At 29.1% G+C, this 25,162-nt stretch overlaps 1 protein-coding gene across 1 annotated transcript in view; it reads left to right on the top strand.

Annotated features, from left to right (window-relative positions):
- Positions 1 to 25,162, top strand: part of LOC147068133 (GATA-binding factor C-like) — a 232,569-nt gene that overhangs the window by 175,101 nt on the left and 32,306 nt on the right. Inside the window, exon 5 of the mRNA XM_085952253.1 lies at positions 1,311 to 1,445. Within this exon, the coding sequence (XP_085808379.1) occupies positions 1,311 to 1,445 (135 nt within the window). The remainder of the gene's footprint in view (positions 1 to 1,310; positions 1,446 to 25,162) is intronic.

Genomic DNA, 25,162 nt, shown 5'->3' with positions numbered 1-25,162 from the left:
AAATAATATACCAACTTCTTAAAAGCGGTGTAGATATTGTATCCAGGTAAATCATTATTGATGAGGTTTTAAAATGTTATAAAAAACGACAGCAAAGATGTCAGGTGATCTGAAGTAGTTTTGTTATTGAATGCTTATTTGTTAGGGTACATTTTTTATTTATAAAATACTTTCTTCGTCTGTCTCCCTCTTGAGGTGGATATCATCACTCTTTTATTTTTGTGCCAGGCATTCTTATGTTTTGAAATTGTAATTAATTGATTGGACCTGACAGGAAAGACAAGCAAGCATAGCTTTATTACAATTTTTAGCTTTGAATTATACTACATAAACTGGTTACTTTAAATACCCTATGATAAGAATAAAACTTGAATTTGTTATCAGTGATGTAGTGATAAAATAGTGCCGATTTGCTGCGTATTTATTATCTAATCCCCCCTCCCCTTAATTCAAAAGCATATTCTACAATATTTAAATGCTTCATCGCTGAATGAATTTCAATGAATTTCACAGCTATCAGTAAAATAGTCAATACATCTTCACTTCATCACTTCGGAATAATTGGACTTATTAATTTTATGTTTTATTTTTACACTTAATTTACTGGGTAAATTATATAAATATACATATTTAAGTTTTGATTATTTTCCCAAATAAAAAATGTGATAACAATGACATCACACGTCCTGAATTAACATGTTTAAAATTAACTTTGCGAGCAGAATATTGATGAGAACAGTTTGAAAAAGTGACGGAGCTCGCTCTGGCTCCTCTGTACCACTGATAGTAATCCGTCCATAAATGATTATTATTGATTTTGATCTAAAACAAAACAAATTCCCCATTAATGTCATAATATTGAATGAAAATCAATCTAAGATTTTTATCATGCTCTTTAGTGAATAAAACACTTTTTAAAAAAGTATTTAATTCACGTTTATAAAATAAGAACTTTTTGAAATCTCGTTTAGGAAATATATTTTCACTAGAACTCGAAGTTAATATTTTTAAATTGTTGAAATAAAAAAGCTCTGCCGCGTAAGCATCTTTCGTAACCAATGTCTTAATCATTTTATATACCTACGTAAATGTAACAAAGTAATGAAATAATATTACTTACATTTTGTATCATATTCTTAAAATTGAAGCATTACTAAAAGCTTCTTTCCGTTCAAATTATCGACTTGCAAGTTTTTAATCGTGACTCTGGCTAAATAAGCTTGTTTAAAATTCTTAATTCTAATTACATTTAAAACATATGCAAATTAGCAAGATGGTTACTTATGTTTTACATTTCGTTTGGTTTTCAGTCTCTCCAGAGTGCAGCGAGGCGAGCAGGGACCTCGTGCGCCAACTGCAAGACTACCACCACCACCTTGTGGCGGCGCAACCAGAACGGCGAACCAGTCTGCAATGCGTGTGGACTCTATTACAAACTACATAATGTAAGTGTAATTAATTATATTTTATCAACTAATTATTTTTTAAATATATTTTTGTAATGGTAAAACAGTGTCATTTATTTAACATTTGAATACTTTTCAGTAATCTTAAAACAATTAATAAATATTTAGTATTACGTATTAATTCTGATACTAAAATAAGAATTTATTTTATCTGTGACAGTGACTAAGTAAGCTACTAAATCGGCAGATAGGTATTTCAGATTTGTAAAAAAGTCATTATTGTCCGATTATGATTGCCGAAATGAAATGTTAAAATTTAGTAAGTACCCATAGAATGTAGAATGTAGGTATATACGTCGTTCATAGGCCATTTTATGAAAAGAGTGGCACTTTGTCAAAAATTTTCAATAATCAAATTATTTTAGCAAACTATCTATTAAAAAGAATTTCATATATTTGAATTAATGTATCAATATATAATATGCACACTATGAAAAAAGTAAGAAAAATTAGAAGTAAAATACTAAAAGAATACTCGTTTAGAGATTTTATATGGGTAGCTACCTAAAAATCCTGTGGGTGCGCTTTTATATGATAAATTTTGGTTAGTAAGTAGTTATTTTTTCTTTAAATACGTTGTAAATAAAATACGATTAAAACTGAATACATAATGATTAATTATTGTTGTTTTTTAAAAATATTGATGTTGTGTAATTTAGTTCATGCTATGGGTAAATAAATGTAAATAAAAACGTAGCCAAGTCAGTAAAAAAAGTAAATCGAAATATATACGTACCTAACGTATTTATAGGTTTATCGTAAAACTTATTTATAATCTGATATAAGGTTTTGAAATGGCAATTGAATGAAGCATTCCCCCGATTTGTGGGGGCTTTGAGGCGTCATTGTTGGGAGCTTATTATATCATTTGGTTAGCCACGGGAGATTTTATTTGTGACTTTCCCTTCCTATGTTGTAGAATGCTTAATCCGTTTTGCCTGCTGATGCGTAAAGAGGAAGTTTTTTTATAAATATAAATAATATAAACTTTCGTCATCGAAAATACGTATTTTTTTTAAATTTGTCATTTAAGTGAAATAACGAATAACGGCACCTAATATTAATAAAAATGAAAAAAAATAATCAGTTATAAAAAATATATTTTAGGTTATCTATAATTTATAACACTAAGGCTTCAGTAATGAAGTTTTATTTTTTATATATTTTGATGTTGGACAAACGTGATTTCTTTATTTATTTTTTATTTAAGTAATTATTATTATAACTTATAACATTTTTACCCACTTACAACATAATAATATTATAGTTTTAATTTTTTACTTCACACTTTGCTTTGATCTCTCAAGATATTGGGATCACAAGATTTGTTAATTATTCGAGTTTTTATTGATTGAGCAGTAAGTAGGTATATACTTATAATTCACTCTGTTTTAAAACATATACCTATACGTATTACAGTTTTATTTCATAAAAAGTACTGAAAAAAAATATTAAGTATTTCTTTGAGAACCAGTTTTCTTTAGTGATTTGCTTAGGTAAGTTAATACGTGAGTATGCTTTACTCAAAGGAAGCGATTCTTTTATTGCCTGAATCTTGAGTACTGAGTACGTACTTTTAAATACACACTTTATATGCTTTCAGATTAAGTATCGGCTTGTTTGCACAATGTTATTTTTCATTGGAGGCAAACTTTGATATTGTATTCATTGTTACAATTGCTTTTATTAAATAACATGTGTGTATACAGTGCGACTGAAAGTTTCTAATTTGGTGCAACAAATTATATTAATTTAATAAACTTATACTTTATTTAACTTTTCAAAAGGGTGTATTTCCATTTTGGGTACCTATCCTAATGAACAAAATGTCAAATTTGATAACAAGCGAGTAAAAACGAATACATACCTTCACGCTTATGTTTCAAGGTAAATAACTAATAAATAAAGGCATTAAATTCAGATGGTTAGATTAAAAATAGGTTTTTTTATTACTGAAAGGAAGTCATTCGATGTTTCTATTTTTTTTTTTTACAATAACGCATTCCATGCAAAGATATTCCAAAATAATTGTAAACTCTTTTCCAATTTACCACTATTTCGTGCGTTTAATTAACTTTAACTAATTTTGTACGTTGTACGTAATATTTTTTTTTAAACTTTTGTGATTAACTAAAAAAAGTGATTTGATTTATTTGTTGTTTTTATTTAATAAAACGCAAATTTTTTATGGTACTTATTCCACTTTAATAGTGGTAATATTAGTAATATTAAAGTGGAATAAGTACTATAAAAAATTGCGTTTTTATTAAATAAAAACAACAATACAATGCAGTTCCACCATGAATTGACAGTTAACAAAATAAAAGAAAAATAAAAGAAATTTGATTTATTGACATTATGTTGTCCAAAGTTGTGGTTTTAGTTTATCTTCAGTAGACATAGTCATATATTAGTAATCGGCTCTAGAATTTGTTACCCACCGTTTGACTCTGCAATATAATAACATCGTAGGTATATACTTAAGTTTTGTGTTCCACCTCAATTAACTTTACATTAATAAATCGCACATATTAGAAGTTACACCTGAGATTATTACTTACACAATATACATATTTTATATGGTTGATGATAAATAATAGAATATTTATTTATAAAGTATTTGAGTTAAAAATTACGACAAACCGTTGCGTGACATTGAATTAATATGTAAATATTATTTCTTAAGGGCATGATTTTTCTTCCCGCTTTATATGTCAGCGTTGAGCAGTCACAACATTTTGATACGTTAAAATCTTCAAGTGCAATCAATAGAAAAGAAAACATTGTTTGTAAAAATGGTCCCCGCCGACGACTGTTTCTTTTTGTCTGTCTCAAGTTTCACTTTTATTCCTGACTAGAGCTTTTATTGCAAATCGCTTTCTGCGCATTTCGTCAAGGTATATTATTATGTCTATGGAGTACAATGACGTATTAATGTCATTGATGGAGTATATAATTTGTAGTACGCAGAGCAACTAAAGAAGGCAGCAAGTTTAATCAATGATATATTCCAACAATCAATTTTAAAAAAATCGTGTATCAAGAAATACGAAATCTTATACATATTATTATATTCAAAATGTAACAGTTTGTTTCCTTAATAAACAAATAAATAAATTATGTAGTTGAATATATCAGTGATTTTAATACAATTTATGAATTCGTGAAGCAAAAATAATTACAAAAAATTACGTCAATCAAAGAAATTCAAATGTCCAAAACAGCGTATATTATGTTGTTACCCGATTTTACTAATATTAAGGTTTTATTTATGCTACGTTTTATTAAATAAGAAAAATACGAATAAATAGATGCTTGTTTCCGTCTGAAGATTGCTTGTTTGATGTTAGTTCTTAAATTGCTTTCTAAGGGCGGAAAGTGGTCCTTTATAATGTTTCCTATCGCAATAAAAACGATAATGTTTCATTTTGGCAACTGAATTTCAAACTGTTACACAACTTTACCTACTTAGATAATATTATCAAGGTTTGTATTCTTCATCCTCTTTGTATACCAACAGGGCGCAGGTCACTACACATTAATCGCAGAAATCAACACAAAATTATATTGTTTTTAATGATTTGAATTTTTTTCTTGTTAACCGTTTATTATTACTATTTTTTATGTTGTTTTTATATAAGAACGGTTTATGTTAATTTTGTTTGCAAAATTTCTTTCATAAGGATTTTGGTATCTTATTTGAGAGCCATGCGTAAAATCCTTTTTTAACACTGCCAGATTGATGTGACAATATAAAACGGCAATTTTTGCACTACATAAAATGCATCATGGGAATTGTTTTTTTTGTTAGGTATATGTATTATAACAATAAACTTACTTATATTATAATATGGTTTAAAGCTTATTTTTTTCTTATTTATTTATCGTAGATAGATGAACAATATATTTCACTAGTAATGTTGTGTGGCTTTCAAAATATTAATATATTATTATCATTTTAAGAGTCAACAAGTGAATTCAATAAAATAAATCCGATATAAAATTAATTTATACTTTTAGAACCATTTGCAAGATTCATTTCACAGTGCCTATTATACTGTACGTAAGTGTTTTTTTATACACAGGATCATTGAATAGGTCCTCTCTTCTACGGGAATCTATGCAACAGTTTTATAATAATAGAGGTCGATATAATATTGTTAATAAAATAAAATTAGTTATTGGCACATCTTATATAACATTATTAAATTGCGATTTATAAAAAAAATACTTTTATATCGCAATGAAATATGGGTAAATAATAAAACTAATTTGCTTCTATGCCAACAAAATAAGTAAGTAAATCACGTAGGTAATAAATAGAATAGATGATATATTTATAAAAAAACAATAAATATTCATAAAATCTACGTACATAATATTATGTACCTACTTATATTGTTTATTATTTTATAATTATTATACCTTAGTGTTATTTGATTTATTATTGTAAATACGTACCTACAGACCTCATAAAATAAATGTAAAACTTAAACATATAAATTGAAGATACGACAGAAATTATGTATATCGTACATTGCTGCTCTATAAAGTCTGGTCGTTTCTCCGGTTTCTTATATATGAATATAGTAATATCGAGAGAATAATTTTATTTCTCGACAAATCAATGTCCTCATACAATGTATCAACCAAATGAAGAGATTCTATTCTACCCCACGTCTATATCGGAATTGCGCACGCATTTCCGGCGTCGGTGTTGTTTTTTTTTATCGTTCCGTGTTTTGCCGTTCCCGCGCTTCTGTCGCTTCCGGTTCGCCGAATCGGCGGGATTCGCCGGAAAACAAAAGGTGAAAAATATAGCATTGTATCTGAAATGTGCTTACAAAGATCGTTACAAGCTATGGTGTAATGTGTAAATGCTTAGAGGCTGTTACATATTATTTTTAATTCTCACTAAAAGCCACAAAATGTTATGGCGCAAGAAAAGAATTATACCTACCTATCGCATTTTATAAAAGACAAAATTATATTAAAAATTATAAAAAAAACTGCTGATCTATATGGATACGACATAGGTAAATGAAAAAATAAATTGTTATAACAATAATTATAAGTGATACAATCAATATCATGATGTACATGTTGTGAATAATCCATACTAAACAATAATTTAACGTGTAACTTATAAAAAAATCTTATTATGGAACATTCTTAAACTTATTATAATGCGATTGTTACAAATAATGTCAATCGATTTACTTTTTCTTTTATATGTATTGAAATTACAATACGGAAATCTAGTAATATCTACAGTAATACATACATAATTTTAGATAATTTATAGATGCAAGAATATTTATTATCGATTTTAGTTTGGTATAGGCAAAGGGCTCAACGAATTTTAAAACACCATATTACTATATAATATTTTTCAACGAAAACAAATAAGTAGACTAAAAAATTGTGCATTTTTTTACCGGATCGCCCATAGTCATTACTAAACTATAACGGTTTGGTTATGTAGGGTTTATTTGGATTTTAAAAACTAATCAGCACTATCTGAACATTGTATTCTAAGTTCAATGAAAACAAATTAGTAGACTGACACTCTCGACACTCAATCTTAACAGCATATCCTCCACCCCTCGCCACTGCTAATCATTTATATTCGACTAATACTTATGCAGTGTTTGCCGGTGATATACAGATAATGGTATTATATCAGTTAAAACGGAGGTATTTCATAGTACCTAATGTGTTCGCAGAATTATATAGTTTATATAATAAATATTATAAAAGCCAAAGAGATCGGTGGTTTTTATATCCTTTGTCCAGGTGGTAGTCTTCATCCCGAGTGGTGGAGTACAATGCCCCAAATAATAAAGTCGTACATCGACAGATTTATCGATCTGCCCGATCTAAAAAGCGAGACAGTTGGAATTAGTCCGTCATTTTACGAAATTCTTCAGAATCATTAATGCATCTGAAGTTATATAATAATTTACATTTAAATTCTTGGAATCGAAACCGTTTAGATAAAGACAATATTGTCAGTTTTGAATACCCATGATCTTAATATTAAAAATCAAACTAACTACATGCATAAAAAACTAAAGTAGTTAACCTGACATAAAACTGAGATGTTATTGTGTTTGTTGAAGTATTTCACCTAAAATAAACGCACCCATGTGCATTGACCACTATGCTATAGATAGGTATCATATCTAATTGCTACGAATTTAAACTAATGGTTCTTATAATATTCTCTAAAGCACTTTTTAAATTGTGTTACTAATTGGCAATCGGTTTTTGTATTTTAAATGAAAGTAGTTATGTATGTTCAATAAAAAAATGTTACACTCTTATATATAATTATCTTGTTAATTATTTGAAGAATAAAAAAAATATTTAATAAAACTGACTGAATTATACGACAATTGAAATATTTTGTTCTCTCTAACTAATGATCAAGTAGCATAATATAAGCGTACATAAAGTTCCGGTTCCATGTCTTGGACAAAATTATAATATGTGAGTGGTACTAGTGATAATTAAATAAGTTCGCGGTATCAAACGATCGTACCTTTCATATAGTTTTTTTAGCCATCATATTAAGGTACCAACATAATTATTACTATCTGCAACGTTTTTTTCTTTCAGTGATTATCCCTGCGTTTACGATATTATTGTATTAATTATTTAAGATAATATGCTTTGGTGAATGAAAACGTTAGAATACTAATTATTAATTGTTTTATTATTTTTTCAATATTTAAAAAAATAAATTCAATACTAAGTAGGTATATCAAAATTATAAGACCAACAAATTTGGACTATCACTGGAGAGATCCTTAGGAAATTTTTGTATTAAATCATTTGGTGGGAAATACGAAGCTTTTTGGTTTGATTAAATTTTATTGAGCCACGGTAGGGTGAAAAATGTTACCTAGCAGCATGTTATGACATTTGGTTATTATTCACGTAGGTATATCAAACTTTTAATGCTTTTTTAATCTTAATATTCTAAATTTTCTAAATTTCCGTGTATAAAAATAATGCAAAGAATTTTTATCTCAGTGCTTCAGCTTCACTGAAAAATAAATCTCAGACCACAAAAGTGTGAGGTTTGTTTCACATTAATCTTCAGTATAAAATGACTTAAATTTAATTTAATCATTAGTTTTACTATCCTTGTTTCCAGCTTATTTTTTATATTATTAGGCTTTGTTTCTATTGAACTAAATGGTATTTGGGTAAAACCTAAATGCACTATAAAAATATGTTGCAGCTTGATAATGGACACGTCAAATTCACAATACTATTTGTGTACTTTTATATAACAATAATTCGTATAAATGCTTTAACACGGTTACATAGTAGTATTAAGTTCATCTTTTTATGTCCAGAATAGCCGCAGAGTCTCACAATAGATGGACATCTCGAGCCTTATCGCTGCTATCTGGACGAAGATTTGAAAAATCACTGATCAGATAAGGCGCGGTGTTCTTACTACAATAATAATATCATCCAAAGCTCGTACTTAACAGACACGTGTTGGAGAAAATATGCCCTGTAACGATTATCGTCATAACAACGATATGAAAAGGATGCCATTTGAAACTTGAAGCACATTTGACTTCTACAAAAGCATCGCCATGTATTCAGAGCTTTTAAAAGCTCTATAAAGGACTTTGATAGGTACATGATATTTACCAACATATTTCTTTAACGAGCACGAGGCAATATTGTTATATTTAAATAACTATTTTAATAAAATCCTTGGTTGTTTTATATAATTAATATGTTTGAGGTAGATTTCATTATGTAGTTTAAGCAAAATTAGTTTAAGGGAATCGATACCAAAAAGATTTTGAAGTAAGCAAATGTTGTCAAATTAAATGAAATAGGTACTTTTTACCACAACCAACCATAATTGTATAATATCCTGAAATATGTTGAAGGCAGGCAAAAGCCTCACAGGGTGAGAATTCGAAGTGATTTTTGGCTAAAACTTAAAATTATAATTATACCTTTATAATTCTATATTTAAATTAAAGTTTGATAAAATCCACATATTTCCTGGTGTCGTCGATAAATGTGTAGTTATATTTGATTTCAATATATATATTGTCAATAATTGTAATATTCTTAGTTTTCTATTTTCTTTTACCACAACTTCAATATTAAGCGAACGACTATCAATTAATTTTGCTAAAATACTTTTAATTATGGATTTAATGTATTATATCTGGAGTAAAAATGTCAAGAAATACATTGAATCGTGTGTAATTAATTTGTATAAAAAAATCAAGCCTTAGAGATTACTTAGTGAAAATTGAAGATGTCTTACGATAAAAAAATTTGACAACTTAATTTTACACTATTATTATGGTAATATAAATTTTCTGTCAAATTCTGACAAATCATCGAATGATGTCCAAATAGAAAGATGCTTATATTATAGCAAAAATATTTTCAGTCGGTTCATCTGATCCGCAGATTCCGCGCGCTGATAAGTCACTCAAACGCAAAAAAGATTCATATTGCACACAATATAAGAAATAATATGTTAGCATGACCAGGTGACGTTACTGGATCGAAGATAAGATGGGGTGATAATCGGGAGATCTATCGTCGGCGGTTGGCGCTCTAAGGCTGCCTCTGATTTTTTTTAATGAATGCTTTCACCATTCTTTTACCCGAAACTTGCTATGTCCCTATTCTAGTCAGTAATTCGGGAGTGTTTCTAAAACTGCTGGAGACTTCAATTTATTTATTTTACATATTGTGGATATTACAAATTATAGGTTTAAGACGTTCACAACATGACATGAAACAGTATTATAAAGAAGAAAGAAAAAAGAAAAGTAATTAAAGGAATAAAAATGAAAACATAAAAAGAGAACGTAATATAAACATACAAACGCAGTGAAAATACAATTATACATCTATAGTAGTTCAAGGAAGTACACCAAGTTAGCTAAGGAGACCCTATTTTAAGAATTTATAAAATAGCGTCCACCTAAATTCACCCTCACGCAAGTGGAATATATCAACACCCGAATCAATTTGGTTGAACATAGTTATCGCCCTCCCAATTGGAATTACCAGTAGCAGGTTGATTCTGCACCTTGGGAGAATAAACAACTGATGCTCCCTATTTATAAGCTGATAATTATCACTTATCAGGGACACACAGGTCAACACTGCCTATAATGCAAAACGTGTCTTATAATGAATTATTTAGAAACCAATATTACTCGTTTTCTCGATTTAGGATATTGAGGAGTTGGATACCAATATGCAAAACATTAATCAATTAAAACAAATTAAAATCAGATTCTTTGTATTTGAATTTTAAAAATAGGACACTAGAAATAAAAGTATTAGGTATCATTATCACAATGCCTTTCCATAAAGATTAAAAAATAATTATTGTATTTATGTATTATAAATCTAAATAAAATTACATACATAAATAATTATTGTATTTTATGAAGATGCCTACATAAAATTGAAAATTGTGATGTAAAATATGTATAGAGAATTCATGAGTATTTTTATGTTTATTTCAAATTCAATTGATACTATTTGCAATGATCTTTTCTTAGAGAGCTATAATTTTATTGAACTAAGTCATTGGCGATAGTATTAAAGACAATTACAAAATAACTCATGTAAGTAAAGGTATCTGAAGTATCTTTTGCGAGAATTTTAAGATTTTATAAATGTAATAGCTTTTATATTATTTTGTCATAAAACTGACAGTAGTCTGAGAAAAAAATATTGTTTGTCTCTGGTCTATTCGATCTAGAACCATGATAAGATGAGATGTGCTGTATCCAAAAAAGATAATGCGACATATCGAGGCGTGTGTCTTAAAAGAAATATCTCAACATTGTCTTTTTGACATGTTCCTGTGTAATCTTTTAAACGTAGGTGAAAATTTTCTTTTTTTTATAACCATTGTCAAAAAATCAAATAAGTGGGTGCCTCTTCATCAGTCTTTGATTATTTATTTTTAAAAGTGAAAATGTTTTATATTTCAAACATATTATACAAAAATAATATCATTAGACGTAACTAAGTAGGTACGTATATTATATAATATTATGTGTTTATGAATTTTTAAACATGATATTAGGTACCTAAAACCTTTAAGCTTGGGAAAATTTAATTTATCTTGATAGGTTATGCTTACATCTATATTGTACAATACATTGGTATTGGTATTTATTACAAAATGTTCGTAAAAAATAAGAGTCACAGTTTTAAAATATCCTCGCCATATGAAACATTACAATATTATTTTATTCTATCTATTAATATCGTCATTAGTCGCAAAATTAAAAATAAGTCCACAATTACAACAGCTTCTAGCCAAATAATGTAAAATAGTGGTTAGTAACCATTTAACCGTGAAAATAAGTCCATTGAATAATATAAATTATCACCGTAGTAGGTATGTAAATATAATTTAATTAATGATATAATTTGTAACACCTTAGAAGAATATCTATTAAATAATATGTATTTAGAATAATATTCATGCTCATAATAAATTTGATAATAATACCCACTTTAGACGTAATTCAAATTCCGTTAAATTATTTATATTCAATAAAAAATACTACATTCATAAATCTTCAGTATTATTTATTCATTAAAAAATAATTTAATTAGAAAATTAGATGAAACTTTAAAAAAAATGCTTTCGAAAAAAAGGAGTAAAAGAATTATGTATAAAACTTTTTTATTCTATTGGGTTAAAATTTAAATTACAAAATCCTGTTGAATATTTACTATAACCGATATTCTCGTTAAACGATGCAAAGAACATACCGTCAGTTGACAATTCCTTTACTATAGTGATACCGTTTAATATCTCTGTACCAGACATTATAAGCAGGGTTCAATATTTTATATAAAAAAAAACATGGGAAAGAGAAAAGAAGATACAACAGGCGCGTTCTATACATTGTCAGCGATAGCGACCATAGACAATATTGTCTGTTTACATTCACTGCACTCACTTCCTGCACACGGGAATAATACAATTTATTCTGTACATCTTAAGCGATATCTACCACTATAATCGAGATAAAAGTAACACATGTTTTACGTTAAGAAAGTATGTAAAATATATCTAAAATTATATGTCGATTAAATTTAATAGTTTTTGCATAGAAGAACCTGCTAATAGAATTTTATTGTTTTATTATAATAAAAAAAATATTTTAATATATTAAGTGCAGGTACAATACTGTTTTATGTCAGCTTATTATGTTCAAGAATATGTATATATCTTGATTAACGGCATAAAACAATAACATCTTACTTGTTGTATATTAGTACTAATTGAAAGCAAAAAGTTGTTAACTTCTGGTGTGGAACGACACGGCAAATAGCCGACAGATGAACTGATGGACATCACGATAGCGCGCTGGTGGAATCTCTGCCGAGCTCATCTCCTCCGCATCTCAGATCTGGAAGCCGGCCATCATCTTATCTCGCCATCTTACACAAACATCGGACTAGAGATCGTCGGATACCTACGTGTAGGACGGACTCTAGCAACCGCGCGCGGACACTAGAAGACCAAAATTATAATGTACCCACCGCCCATATTAATAATTATTATTTTGATGGTAGTTATTAAAAAGAGCAGTGTCGATAATATCATGGTAACTTCAGCGCTCGGAATGGACACCGGAGCGCCGTTGTGGTTCGTGGAATTCCAAAATATACCGTTCCGGCTCGTGGATTCATTTAAGATTGCGTTGCGGTTCGTTAGATTGAGATAATTATATATGAATGTATCTTTTAAAGTTTTTCTCAAAATTAAAAATTAACGAAGTTATGTTATGCCGGGCGTGCAAGGGTTAAAAATAAAAATTATGACATCCCTAAATTTCTTTCAACCTTCTTATTTTGTGTCGATATGTCCATGCCTAAATGCATTGTCTAAATAACAAGAAACAACCAGCTGCAAGCGTAAATTACTTTATTACCCAAAAATGTGCCTTGCTGACACTATTTGAAAACTCTTAAAAAATAAAGTATACATTGTTTAATAATTTCTAAAGGACGAAACATTTCAAATCTCAATACAATCTTGCCTTTCACTATTACGCATTGTTCATTTACTTACCTACTAATTTATTATATTATTTTATTCGGAGTGACAAAAATGACAAAAATTATTACTTCGCCATTTATTTTCGGGTGAATGAATTGTGTTTTCGGTGGTTAAATAAATTAATATAAAAAAGTTTGATAATTTGACTCGTGCAATTCCGCTTTAATATTCCTATTAGTTGCTTTTTAAAATATTTTGTATTATTTAAGATATAAATACGTTTCTAAGCAAAATTGTTTATATTATTAGTTTGGTGTTTTGTTTTTGCTACATTCTAGTAAGTTTTGTGTTTTAATTTTAACTGTGTGTTTAACTTGATTTTTTAATAAAAAAATGTTCTCCTAAAAGTTGGTCAAAAATGTCATCAGGCGAAACGTGTTAACCGAAACTATTGAAAAATATTTTGTCGCAGGTAACGTAACGCTTGCCACATACCTACACAATTTGATCATTTAAAAATTGATATTGAGTGGTTATTTATAAAAATAATGAAGGTATAATAAAGTAGTAGGTAATTCGTGTAAATCTGCTAAAACCACATAACATTAGGAATTCACTCCAATAACCATTGAAATGGCAACAGATGGTATTCATCTCAACAATTGACTTTTGTTAAAAAAAGTTTATGACGTGTCGTAAACCCCTATTTTTACGATGTTTACATTTGTTTTGTAATTTACATTATTGTTGAATTGCGACTATAGTACAATAAATCTTGTGATATAACTACTACATTCATTCATTTATTTGCCATAGGTTATGATGAGTATACTTTTTTGTAAGTGAATTTTGTTGCTTCTGGTAAGTTTTGTGTTTTAATTTTAACTTTGTGTTGAACATATTTTTAATAACAATCTGTTCTCTTAAAAGTTGGTTAAAATTCTCAGCAGGCGATACGAATACCTTTATAATTATCGTCGGTGTATTGTAAAAAGGGCGAATTAACCAAAATACTATTTTACAGGAGGAGGATTTTTAACCTTTGACATTTATTTTTAATTACCTGTATATGAATACTGTCCTTATAATAGGCTTTATAATATAATATTTTAAAAAGTCTATTATGTTAAATTCGCTTTTTATTCGTAACACTAGGTGGATAATCACACTTACAATTATCGTTTTTAATAAGTACTTTCCTGTGGGATACAAATTCGCAATTTTTACATAATTATATTATTACATAATATATACCTATATACTATTGTCGCTGGTATCCAAACTGATTTAAGATAATTCTGGCCACACGCACAATTTGATAATTTTGTGGATATTTATAGAAATAATGAAGGCTTAATTACGTAGTAGGTACTTCGTGTAAATCTGCTAAAACATTAGGAATTCTTTCCGGTGGACAATACAGTGGCAACATCTGTTCTGTGATTCAAAAATTATTATCATCTCAACAACTTGACTCATATTAAAAAAATATTTATGATAAGTCGTAAACCCCAATTTTTACAATAAATATTGAATGAAGTTTTCTACAGAAATGTGTTTGGGCCATTGATGGTTTGGGCAGAAAAAATATTGAATAGCCTTCTGCAGAATTTATTTATTTGGGACGTTCCTATTGTATTACAATTATTATTACATGCATTGTAGCTTGTGATTAAAAATAATAGAAATAATACATTGGTAGTGTGTAGAGAACTTTTACTTAATTTTTGTTTGTAAATTTGTTTTAAAAAAAATAGGAATATCTTTCAATAAAAATGTACGACTATCATAATATTTGTATTGTATGTAGGTACCTATTATCATTTCCATGGCAATAATAATGTGAGTAGGGAAGGACAAACAACATAGATTGAATCGTTTAGAATAAGTAGGTACTAAAAAATTAGGTACCTATGTGTCCAGTGCGGACATCTAATTATTTTAGGTGGTGTTAGTCATAGATTATTAAATAAATACGGTGGTAGATGTATATTACAATAATGGTAACCAAAGCATCACCATTGTAACATAACATGCATACAATACAATATTAGTCCTTATAATGTTGAATATAGTAGGTACTAATTAATGACAATTTTATATTATTTTATAAGAATCGCGCTTAGCAACCTGAGTTTCACCTTCCGTCATGTTTTATCTTATATAAATGAAAATGACACACCATTGGTAATTTAATTACAAATAATGCTATGTTTACGTTGTTTGGATGACTTGAAACTTTTATTAGATGTGGGTACGGCCTTATGCCCCCTTATAGTGGAAAAGGTTCAAAATAAATCTTTGAGAATCCTTTAAAGCTGTGTGGATAGTGGATACTATCCATGGTTTTATCCGATTGATTTCTCAAGACGTATGCTTACATACTGTATTCTGAAAGTTAAAAGAGAACTAGGTATTTAGGCTACGTACTTTTTTCCAACTTATATCTACCCAGTACAAATGAGAACTCTGCCATTATTGGAACTTAGTATTGATTTTATTATATATTATTTTATAACTTTTTTGATAATCTAAGTTGTTTGTTCTGCCAAGGTGCAATAATTGCTAATGATAATTGGGCAGGAAATAACTATATTCAACCAAATCGCTTCGGATAATCGTATATTCCACCTGCGTGAGAACGAGTTTATGTGAACGTTGTTTTATAAATTCTTAGTATAGGTAGGCACTTACTGTTTTTTCTAATACTATTTCTTTATTTTTTAAACACTATTTTAATACTATTTCTTGATGTTTGATATTCTGTGCTCGTATTTAAATGGAATTCGTAAAATTTTCTATAAGTACGTAAATAAATTTTTAATTTGAATCTATAAGGTACTTATGTGGATATGTTGTTTGTTATGACTAATTAATTACAAACTTATCTATCCCAAATGAGACAGTAATATAAGTTATAATCAGTGACGAGTGGTGGTAGAGGTATCATGCACTGGTTATAGTGGTAGATAAAGTAAGAATAAAGAATAAGACAATTTTTGACGGTATACTTTGTTAAAACAAGATTATTTCGCCTGCGGCGCTGACAATCCTTACCAACCTGCCCAATATAGATCCACGTAAAAAGTTAAAAGTTTATTGTTGCATTTTTATATCAAAAGTACGTACGTAAAGAAAGGATTAGCATAAGTACTTAGTTTCGGAAAATTATACAGCGTTCCTGTTCGTGAAATTTTCCATTTCGAGCACTGGGTAACTTAACGTCAACTGCGGTGTTTGCGACAAGATAATCTGAATAGAATAACCGTTTAAATCTATCGAATGTATTTGTAGACGCTTGAATTTTTTTTCACACCGGTGTTATAAAGGTACTGACTTTCCGCTACTGTAAATATATATATTATAAACTATACTTATAAACATACTATGACGCTCAATAGTTTTGATACGAAACAAGATATAGTCGGAGGGGTGCCAAGCGAGAAAAACCGATGTAATAATATGCTTGATTAAAGTTTAGTATACAATAAAAATTAACAAACCTAAAAAAATTTATTAGCCCAGCCAAATTTTTGCGCACAATATATCATATCTGCGGGGGGACATGCTCGTCGAAGGTCAAAATTGAGTTTTTATTGTATTTTCAAACCATGATCCTGGACACTTCTTAAACGTTGTAGATAATCTATTTATATAATTTTGAAGCCTTATTATCTTTTATTGTTATTTTAAACATTTGATGACTGCATGAAGTATTTTTGTTACATAAAATAGTATTCTTTTAAACCTCTCGCTCTAATGTTTTAGAATATAGTCATATTTCGGTACAAAACTGTGCAGTGGTGTTAAGATTTTTTACATTTATTAATTTTTAAACGCATTTATAAAACCATTAGTATAATTTATTACGAGATAATTTTTGTAAAATATTCACGATAAAAAATTATTTTGATAATCTCTGTGATCCCAAATTTGACAAGAATTAGGCATTTTATTATTCAAAAAATCGGCAAGATTAACACATTTGAAGATGATTCTAAAGATATTTATTATAAGTTATGTCTTTGACCATTCAAGTGTGATAAAAATCTTATGAATAATGATTGCTTTATAAGAATTATTGACCTAAGAATAAGGTAGTGTTTTTTTGAAATACGCCATTTCTTTTGTCATTCCCTAGTAGTTAAGCTACAACATACGGCCGTAGCCATAAAACGACAAACTATAATTAAAGTAAGGAGTAAAATTATGTTAACGCGCGTGTTTGAACATGTACCTAACCGAATTTTTTTTTATTTTTTTTTTAAATGCTAATGGTTTTATAAATGCGTTTAAAAATTAATAAATGTAAAAAATCTTAACACCACTGCACAGTTATGTACCGAAATATGACTATATTCTAAAACATTAGAGCGAGAGGTTTAAAAGAATACTATTTTATGTAACAAAAATACTTCATGCAGTCATCAAATGTTTAAAATAACTATAAAGGATAATAAGGCTTCAAAATTATATAAATAGATCATCTACAACGTTTAAGGAGTGTCCAGGATCATGGTTTGAATATACAATAAAAACTCAAATTTGACCTTCGACGAGCATGTCCCCCCTTAAATGGTTTGATTGCCTATAGTTAATTTGTAGGCATTTAAATGGTGGCATTAATATGTTATGTACCATCTCTCTTTAATTAAGTTTGTCTCGTTATAATTAAAACTTAGTAAATATATGAAATTTATTACTACCTTCATATTTTGTATCCATTTATATACTTTCTAAATTAGTTACTAAATTATTAATAATCAATGATTTGACCCGACGGCACATTAAAACAACTTAGGAAAAATCACCATTTCCACACAGTCAGATATATACGAGGACTATTAGACATTTCCTTGACTTTGTTGACTCCATTCACTATAAGAATATGTACATACAAATATGGTTAGTACGTAATATATATTGTTTGAAAAAAAATCTATTTAACTCAGCAGCGAGATATTAGTTAACACAGAAAATGAGGTGGACGTTATACCTACTATAGTCCCTACCTACTAAATTTAATCGTAGCTAATATAATAATATATTATATATTATAATGTGCCAATGTAAAAATAAAACTGAAAACAGGCTTTCCCCTATCAGTGATAATATTACAGAAGTAGGTACCTCCAATAGTATGGGTAGTATTTTGCAGTTCACAGTATTGAATAGTGTTTTTACCACAAATGTAACTAAAGGGAGTCTTAGAAAAAGTAACACTTTATACGTTGGTGCATTCAAGCATGGATTTTATAAACTATTACTTATAGCTGACATCATTGACAGTTTTTTTGACGTTTCGGTAAGTATTATACATAATATACTTACGTATTATAAGCGATTTTTTGTGAGTGGTCCTCTACAAGTCTACAATAATGGTTCAATGATGTGGGTATATTCACTATAAATGTCTGTGCTTCTATATGAGATATAGATAATTAGTAAAAGTAGCATATATTCATTTACAAAATAAAGTTTTAGGGCTTTATATTCAGTAGGTAGGTATATATAATTTATGGAATTTAATGATTGGTAAAGGAAAATCACAGTTTTTCACAGAGTGAGTGTGTTAACATATTTTTACGAGTAATAGCTATTCGAAATTTGCCCAACCCATTGGGTCCTTGCACTGGATCAAATATAAAAAACAACGTGAATTTTAACCATCCGAGGGCGCGGGCTAGAACTACGATTTATAAAAAAAACGGCCAATCTACGGCGCTAGGCCAACGATTTACCGATTGAGCTCTTGCGGTTTTTGACTAAAGTTAGTACCCACCTATCAAGTCTACTACAAATAAATCAACAATGCAAAATGACTTTCGTTGACTCGTATCTTAGGCTCTGCTTATTTATATAGGGAAGGTTTTCATATTATGTTTATTGTGTGGTACTTATATTAGTTAATCTCTAGATTCACCTCTGTTGAAAAGTCAAATATTCTCTGCAAGCCAGGATAGTATTGAAGTCGTATGACATTTGGTTGAAAATATTCTTGAACCGGTGACGAAGACATCTCTCGCGGTACGCGGAAGGGAAGGGGATGTGCTCTCATTCATTAGAAAATAGACGTTATTGTTTTATTATTATTTTGTGGTCTGTTATTTCCGGTGAATAAGATTTATGGTGAAACAGTTTTGAGTTTTATGAATCGTGAAAGTCGGATTCAAATTAAATGTTTTGAATCAAGTTATTTATCGGCCGTGAAGAAACCTCTATCAAATAATTTAACCTCTGCTACTAACTCCTCTACAATAAACACATAGTCATTATTTATTACATACCTATGTTATTGAGAATGAGGTAAAATAATAAAATATATATATAATAAATAAATAGTAAAATATTTAAATAACTAAATACAAATTATGAAGTTCCGAATTTACGCAATATGTTACAGTGATAAAAGACCCAAAATTAACTTTTAATTTGATATACCTATATATCAAGCAATAAAAATGATGCAAATAGTGCGAATTAATTTATTTAATATTGTAAAATAATCACATGTCATTTATTTTATAAAAACGAGGAATAATATTTGTATGCATATAACTAGCAACGTAGGTACTTTGAAAAAATAAGAAAGTTTCAGATATTTATCATACGTTTTTAGTTGATTCTTAAATTATCAAATTATGTAACAAATGTTAGGTACTGTAGGTATAGATAGAGCCTGCGATGGATGAGTGCTATGTGCCCGCTTATAAAGTCGAATGACTAAAGCTAAATTCCCATATCTGGAAAATTGACATGTTGTTTTTCATTATGTGTTTGAATTTAGAGGATATACGTAATAAATGTTGAGTTAGTGACTAACAAATATTTCTCGTAAAAAAAACTGTTTAAAAATCTCTTTGTGTGGTGTCCAAAATCCACATTGGATTAGTGAGCTGATAAAAATAGGTATATTGTAATAAAATAATCACGGCCTAATTATATATTGTTATAATCATCTAGGTCAGTCCAACAGGCAGATTTTGCAACTAGTATTATATCAGATTTACACCTAGTTTGTCACAATTTTACAACTTGTTTATTTACAATTTTTAATTATAAACTATCGTCATCATTGGATCTACAATCCGATGTGAAATTAGCCACTTTTTAGAGAAATTTATTTAAACCACTTGGTTAAACTATTTAAAAGTTAAACCATAATCTGGATCCAAACACACATTGTAAAATAACGACTATATATGACGCATATTTAAACAAAAATGGGTGATACTATGTACATGCTTATTACTAGATTAATGTCACGATATTATAAATTTATGTCAATTCCCATAAAAACAAATATATTCAAACAAAAAAATCTAGCAATAAATTGATGAAGATTTAAAAAATACCTACTTAAAATGTGCGTAATAATAGTTGTTTGAAATCTAGAAAATGACACGCTGTAAGTATTTAAAATATTTTTTATAATTGTCATAGAAAACTCATGGAAGCTTATTAAGTTCACGATAAATAAAAGACCGAGGTAAAATTTCCAATCTGAAATTAAAATCTATGATAACGATATTTATAGAAAGAAATAGATGGTAAAAACCGGTAATAAAACCCTAGTCACTCACTGAATCACATTTAAAATTGCTTTGTTGTAATTATCGTGTTATAATAATCACAATCTTTTTCTTATAACAATAATCTTGGAGATATTTCTTAATAGCGACATCATTTCGGTTAGACAGCAGCAGTAGCCGGAATAAAACAGCGGACTGTCTATGAAACTTGGAAATTTTCAGCGAGACAAAAACGAAATAGGCACTGATAAATGCTAAACTTTTGTAGGAGCAGCTGAGCTGATAATAATCTTAAGTATCCGAGATACACAAGAGACTCTATTCATTTTGCCTCGTCTCCGAATCATTTGACTCTTCGCCTGTCAAGCCGGCTGGATACTTGTGTATCACTCACGAGTAGGAACTCACGAGTCACGATTCTCAATCTTCGAATCCGGTAAGCTGATCGGTTGACGAAGCACAGGCTTCAGTTTCAGTCAAGTCAGCATTCTTCAGATATCTCTCTCCGTGTTCATTTCTTCGTATTTTATTGATTGTTATTCAGAGTCATCGACCAGGACGTCAGGTTAGCATCTAAAATAACAAGCACAAAGTATCATTTCGTGAACAGATAAAAAATGATAATAATTCGAGCAAAATATATAACAACATATCTCTATAATAATAATTCTATTATAGTATACTTAATACTTAGTAATAATATTATAATATACTCTTCGGTAAATAATTTATATATATATATATTACTATTTCCTCTTCAAGATGAAGCACACGGAACACCACGGTGTAGATTTTAACGATTTTTACAAGGATTGATTGTTAGCAGTTAGCTCAAAAAATGAACGGACCAAACCAAACACTATTCCATGATAAGTGTTACTTACTTATCTTCATTTTATATTTAAAAAAAAGAAAATTTCCAAAACCCAAACAATAAATCCACTTTAAAGCCGATGTGGTAAGTTTATTAATTCAATAAGAAGCTATGTGTCACAATTTTATATCAAAGACACGAAAAACTATGCTTGAAAATGTTTGCAATCATAATTTATCAACTAAAGACATATCCAACAATATTTTATTATTTATGTACGTAAGTAGGTAAGTATATCTTTCATACATAGATCAGAAATACCTCAGAAATCTATTAGAAAAATATATGGTGCCGATTGGCATACGAAATCACCTCCATCGGATTCCGGCCAATGTGCTTGGGGGTATTGAAAAATCCATATCATAATTTAATTTTCAGTGGGTAGCAAGTAACCTAGTGGATTTATTAAATAATTATGACTTTTTTATAACTTCCGATAGCATCTTATCAATAACTATTATCGACTAGTACTGTTTTAAAAATGTTGTCTAACAACACGTTATTTACCTTAAATCAAGATTCCGAAGATGATATATAAAACACCATAGTTCAGGCAGGTAAACAAAAACCTTTTAGAGATAATCTCCATTTAGTATTGGCAAAACATTGCAAATCGACAAGTTTGGCTAATCTTAGTCAAGTAAACAATATATGACGCGGACAATGCAAAATTGGCAATGTTTTAAAAAGACTTTTCCTTTTTTTTGCATTGTCCAAAGGCTTTATATTCTTAATCTCCGTCTCGAAAAACGTAATCTGGCGCCTTGCATCTGTGTAAGTGCCTACTGGATTTGTTTCCACCTGAATGTTGGTTAAGTCTAATAGTAATCATTCTAAATACACGTAACAAAATCTGAGATTATTCCGCGATAAACACTCACATTTACCTACTTATTTATGGTGTGTTTGAAGATTTCTGATAAGGCTGCTTTTCACTTAGATTATGATGGTATGTTTGCATTACTTTATTCATTGTTGTGGTACAAACAGATGTTTTCGTTTGAAATATGTAAGCAATCTGAATATACGATATAATCTACCTATTCTTTTTTGTGTGGTTGGTTATTCTTACTATTTTATCATCAGATGATTTTTACTGACGAGTCCATTTATCACGTCATTTATACTGAAATACGAAAACTTTTTAATTTTGGACCTTAAATTGATGGAAGTTTGATGATACCTATATAAGTATTGATCAAATATTTTATAAAATGCACCCACAATTAATTACTTAGGTAAAATTGTTATTTTTCTTTATCAAATTGAATAAATCAGTTCGTTAATTGGAAATAATAGATAGGTAGCTACTATACCAATTTTATTTTTAAGTGTTTTTTTAATTTGAAAATAGCTATAGAACGTATAATACAAGTGAAATAATTCTTGATAAATAAATACACCAATATGTTGCGTGTAATCTCAATGTTGTGAGAAAGTATACATTCGTATACACACATATATATATGGAGAATGAAAAAATATCGGAAAAGCATGTAAATAGCATCTATAACCTGTAATTAATAATTGAAGAGGTGAATATACGATTCTAAAAAAACAGTACAATGCTTTGCTCAATAAATATTTATGTTATTTTCAGCACGTCGATTGCAATAACACAACAAATAATTTAGCTAAATCAGCTGAAACGAACAGCTGATATCTTCACGAAAATCCCGTTTGTTTTTTAAGAAATTATTTTCTTTGAAATGAACTTAACACCACTGTACATCAGTGTTACATAGGTATACATGTTTTACGTCGGTAAGAGTGTCCGGTGGCAAAATCGGGCGCAGTCGTAGATGCTATCGACGTTTCGGTCGTTATGACGGCCGCGCATCAGTCAACGGCCGGCAGATCTAGATGGGATGATAAGCGAGGGTTATCTTTGGCCCGGACGATAGATACCGGCTTTATCTTATACGACGGGCCAACTTCAAGAGGCCAGATTGTGCGATGTTCTCGAGTTAATACTTCGCAGCTTTAATATCGCACCGCTTTGGCAAAACTAGTTTATAATATAATTAGCGGCAGTATGTAAATTTGAGCGGCCAGCGAACATGAAAGAAAACAAATATTTTCAGGAAATAAAATTTTACGTACCGGCACGTTTATACTAAAGATCACTGCAATTTTTATTATCAACAGCAACATGTAATAAACAATCACATTCATAATTTGGAACAGCCTCAACAAATTCAGATTCAAATTTAAATTCAATTAATATAGTGAACTTTACAAATTAAAAATTCAAGAGTTCACAAAATGACATTTAAAAACAAAGAAATATTATTAAAACAGTATAAAGAGTCAATACAAAATTATAAAGTAGGTACCAATATGGACGTACACCCAACATACCTCCTACTAAATAAATTCCCTACGAATTACACATCAGGGGTGTTTTCAAAATTCTTCAAAAATGTTAAGCATTATTTACAAATTTAAATCAATGTAAAAACAGTACTAACTTCGAATTCAGCGTTTTTAGTGTCTATTGTCATTTTGATATTGTGGTTTTTTCTATAGTATGTTGAAAATCGAATTTTGGCTAATATAACCAATTTAGTATCAATGTAATAATGATATTCATTATTTATTAATTCATCATTGGGGTAATATGATGATAAAAATGGCTGGTCATTTGTAGGACAGATCACAGCTGCACCGCAAGAGGCATTGCCAAAAGATACTAAAAAATACGATAAAGAAAAAGTCTACTGGATTGATGAGATAATTAAGATTTGCGGAAGTGGGTACGTGGTAACGCAAAATTAAGGACCGAGAGGAGTGCCGAGTGTAAACAACGAAATGAGAGGACTCTTAGTCCTTAATCCTCATTAGTGGCTGAGATTATGATGGTGTATATCAGTATATGAATGTAATAGTGGTGGATCTGTGTTTTTTGTCAAATGTCATCTGATTCTCACCTCGTAAAGGAACAACATAAACTCATAAATCATCTAATTAACATATGCGACAGCTTTATAAACTAATCGCTGTTAGGCTATTTTTTATATTATATTTTTGTAGCTATATATACCTAAACAAAATCATCGTAATTTAACAGAAATAAGTCGTTTCATTTTTTAATGGTTCAAGATTATGGTGGTTATTAATATGTTTCAGTAACTAATATTTCACAAAGTTAAGTCATATTTTGTGTTTTGCTGTGAGCATTATTTTTAGCTCAAGATTAAGATGATCGATTGCACGAAATAAGAATTATTATTCGTGAGTTGGGTATGTG

Source organism: Rhyacophila brunnea, unplaced genomic scaffold (genome assembly GCF_057557595.1).
Source record: "Rhyacophila brunnea isolate RB1 unplaced genomic scaffold, BYU_Rbru_1.0 scaffold_3, whole genome shotgun sequence".
Classification (NCBI taxonomy): Eukaryota; Metazoa; Arthropoda; class Insecta; order Trichoptera; family Rhyacophilidae; genus Rhyacophila; species Rhyacophila brunnea.
Note: the sequence above shows the minus strand (reverse complement) of the source record. Positions and strands in the feature narration are given on the sequence as shown.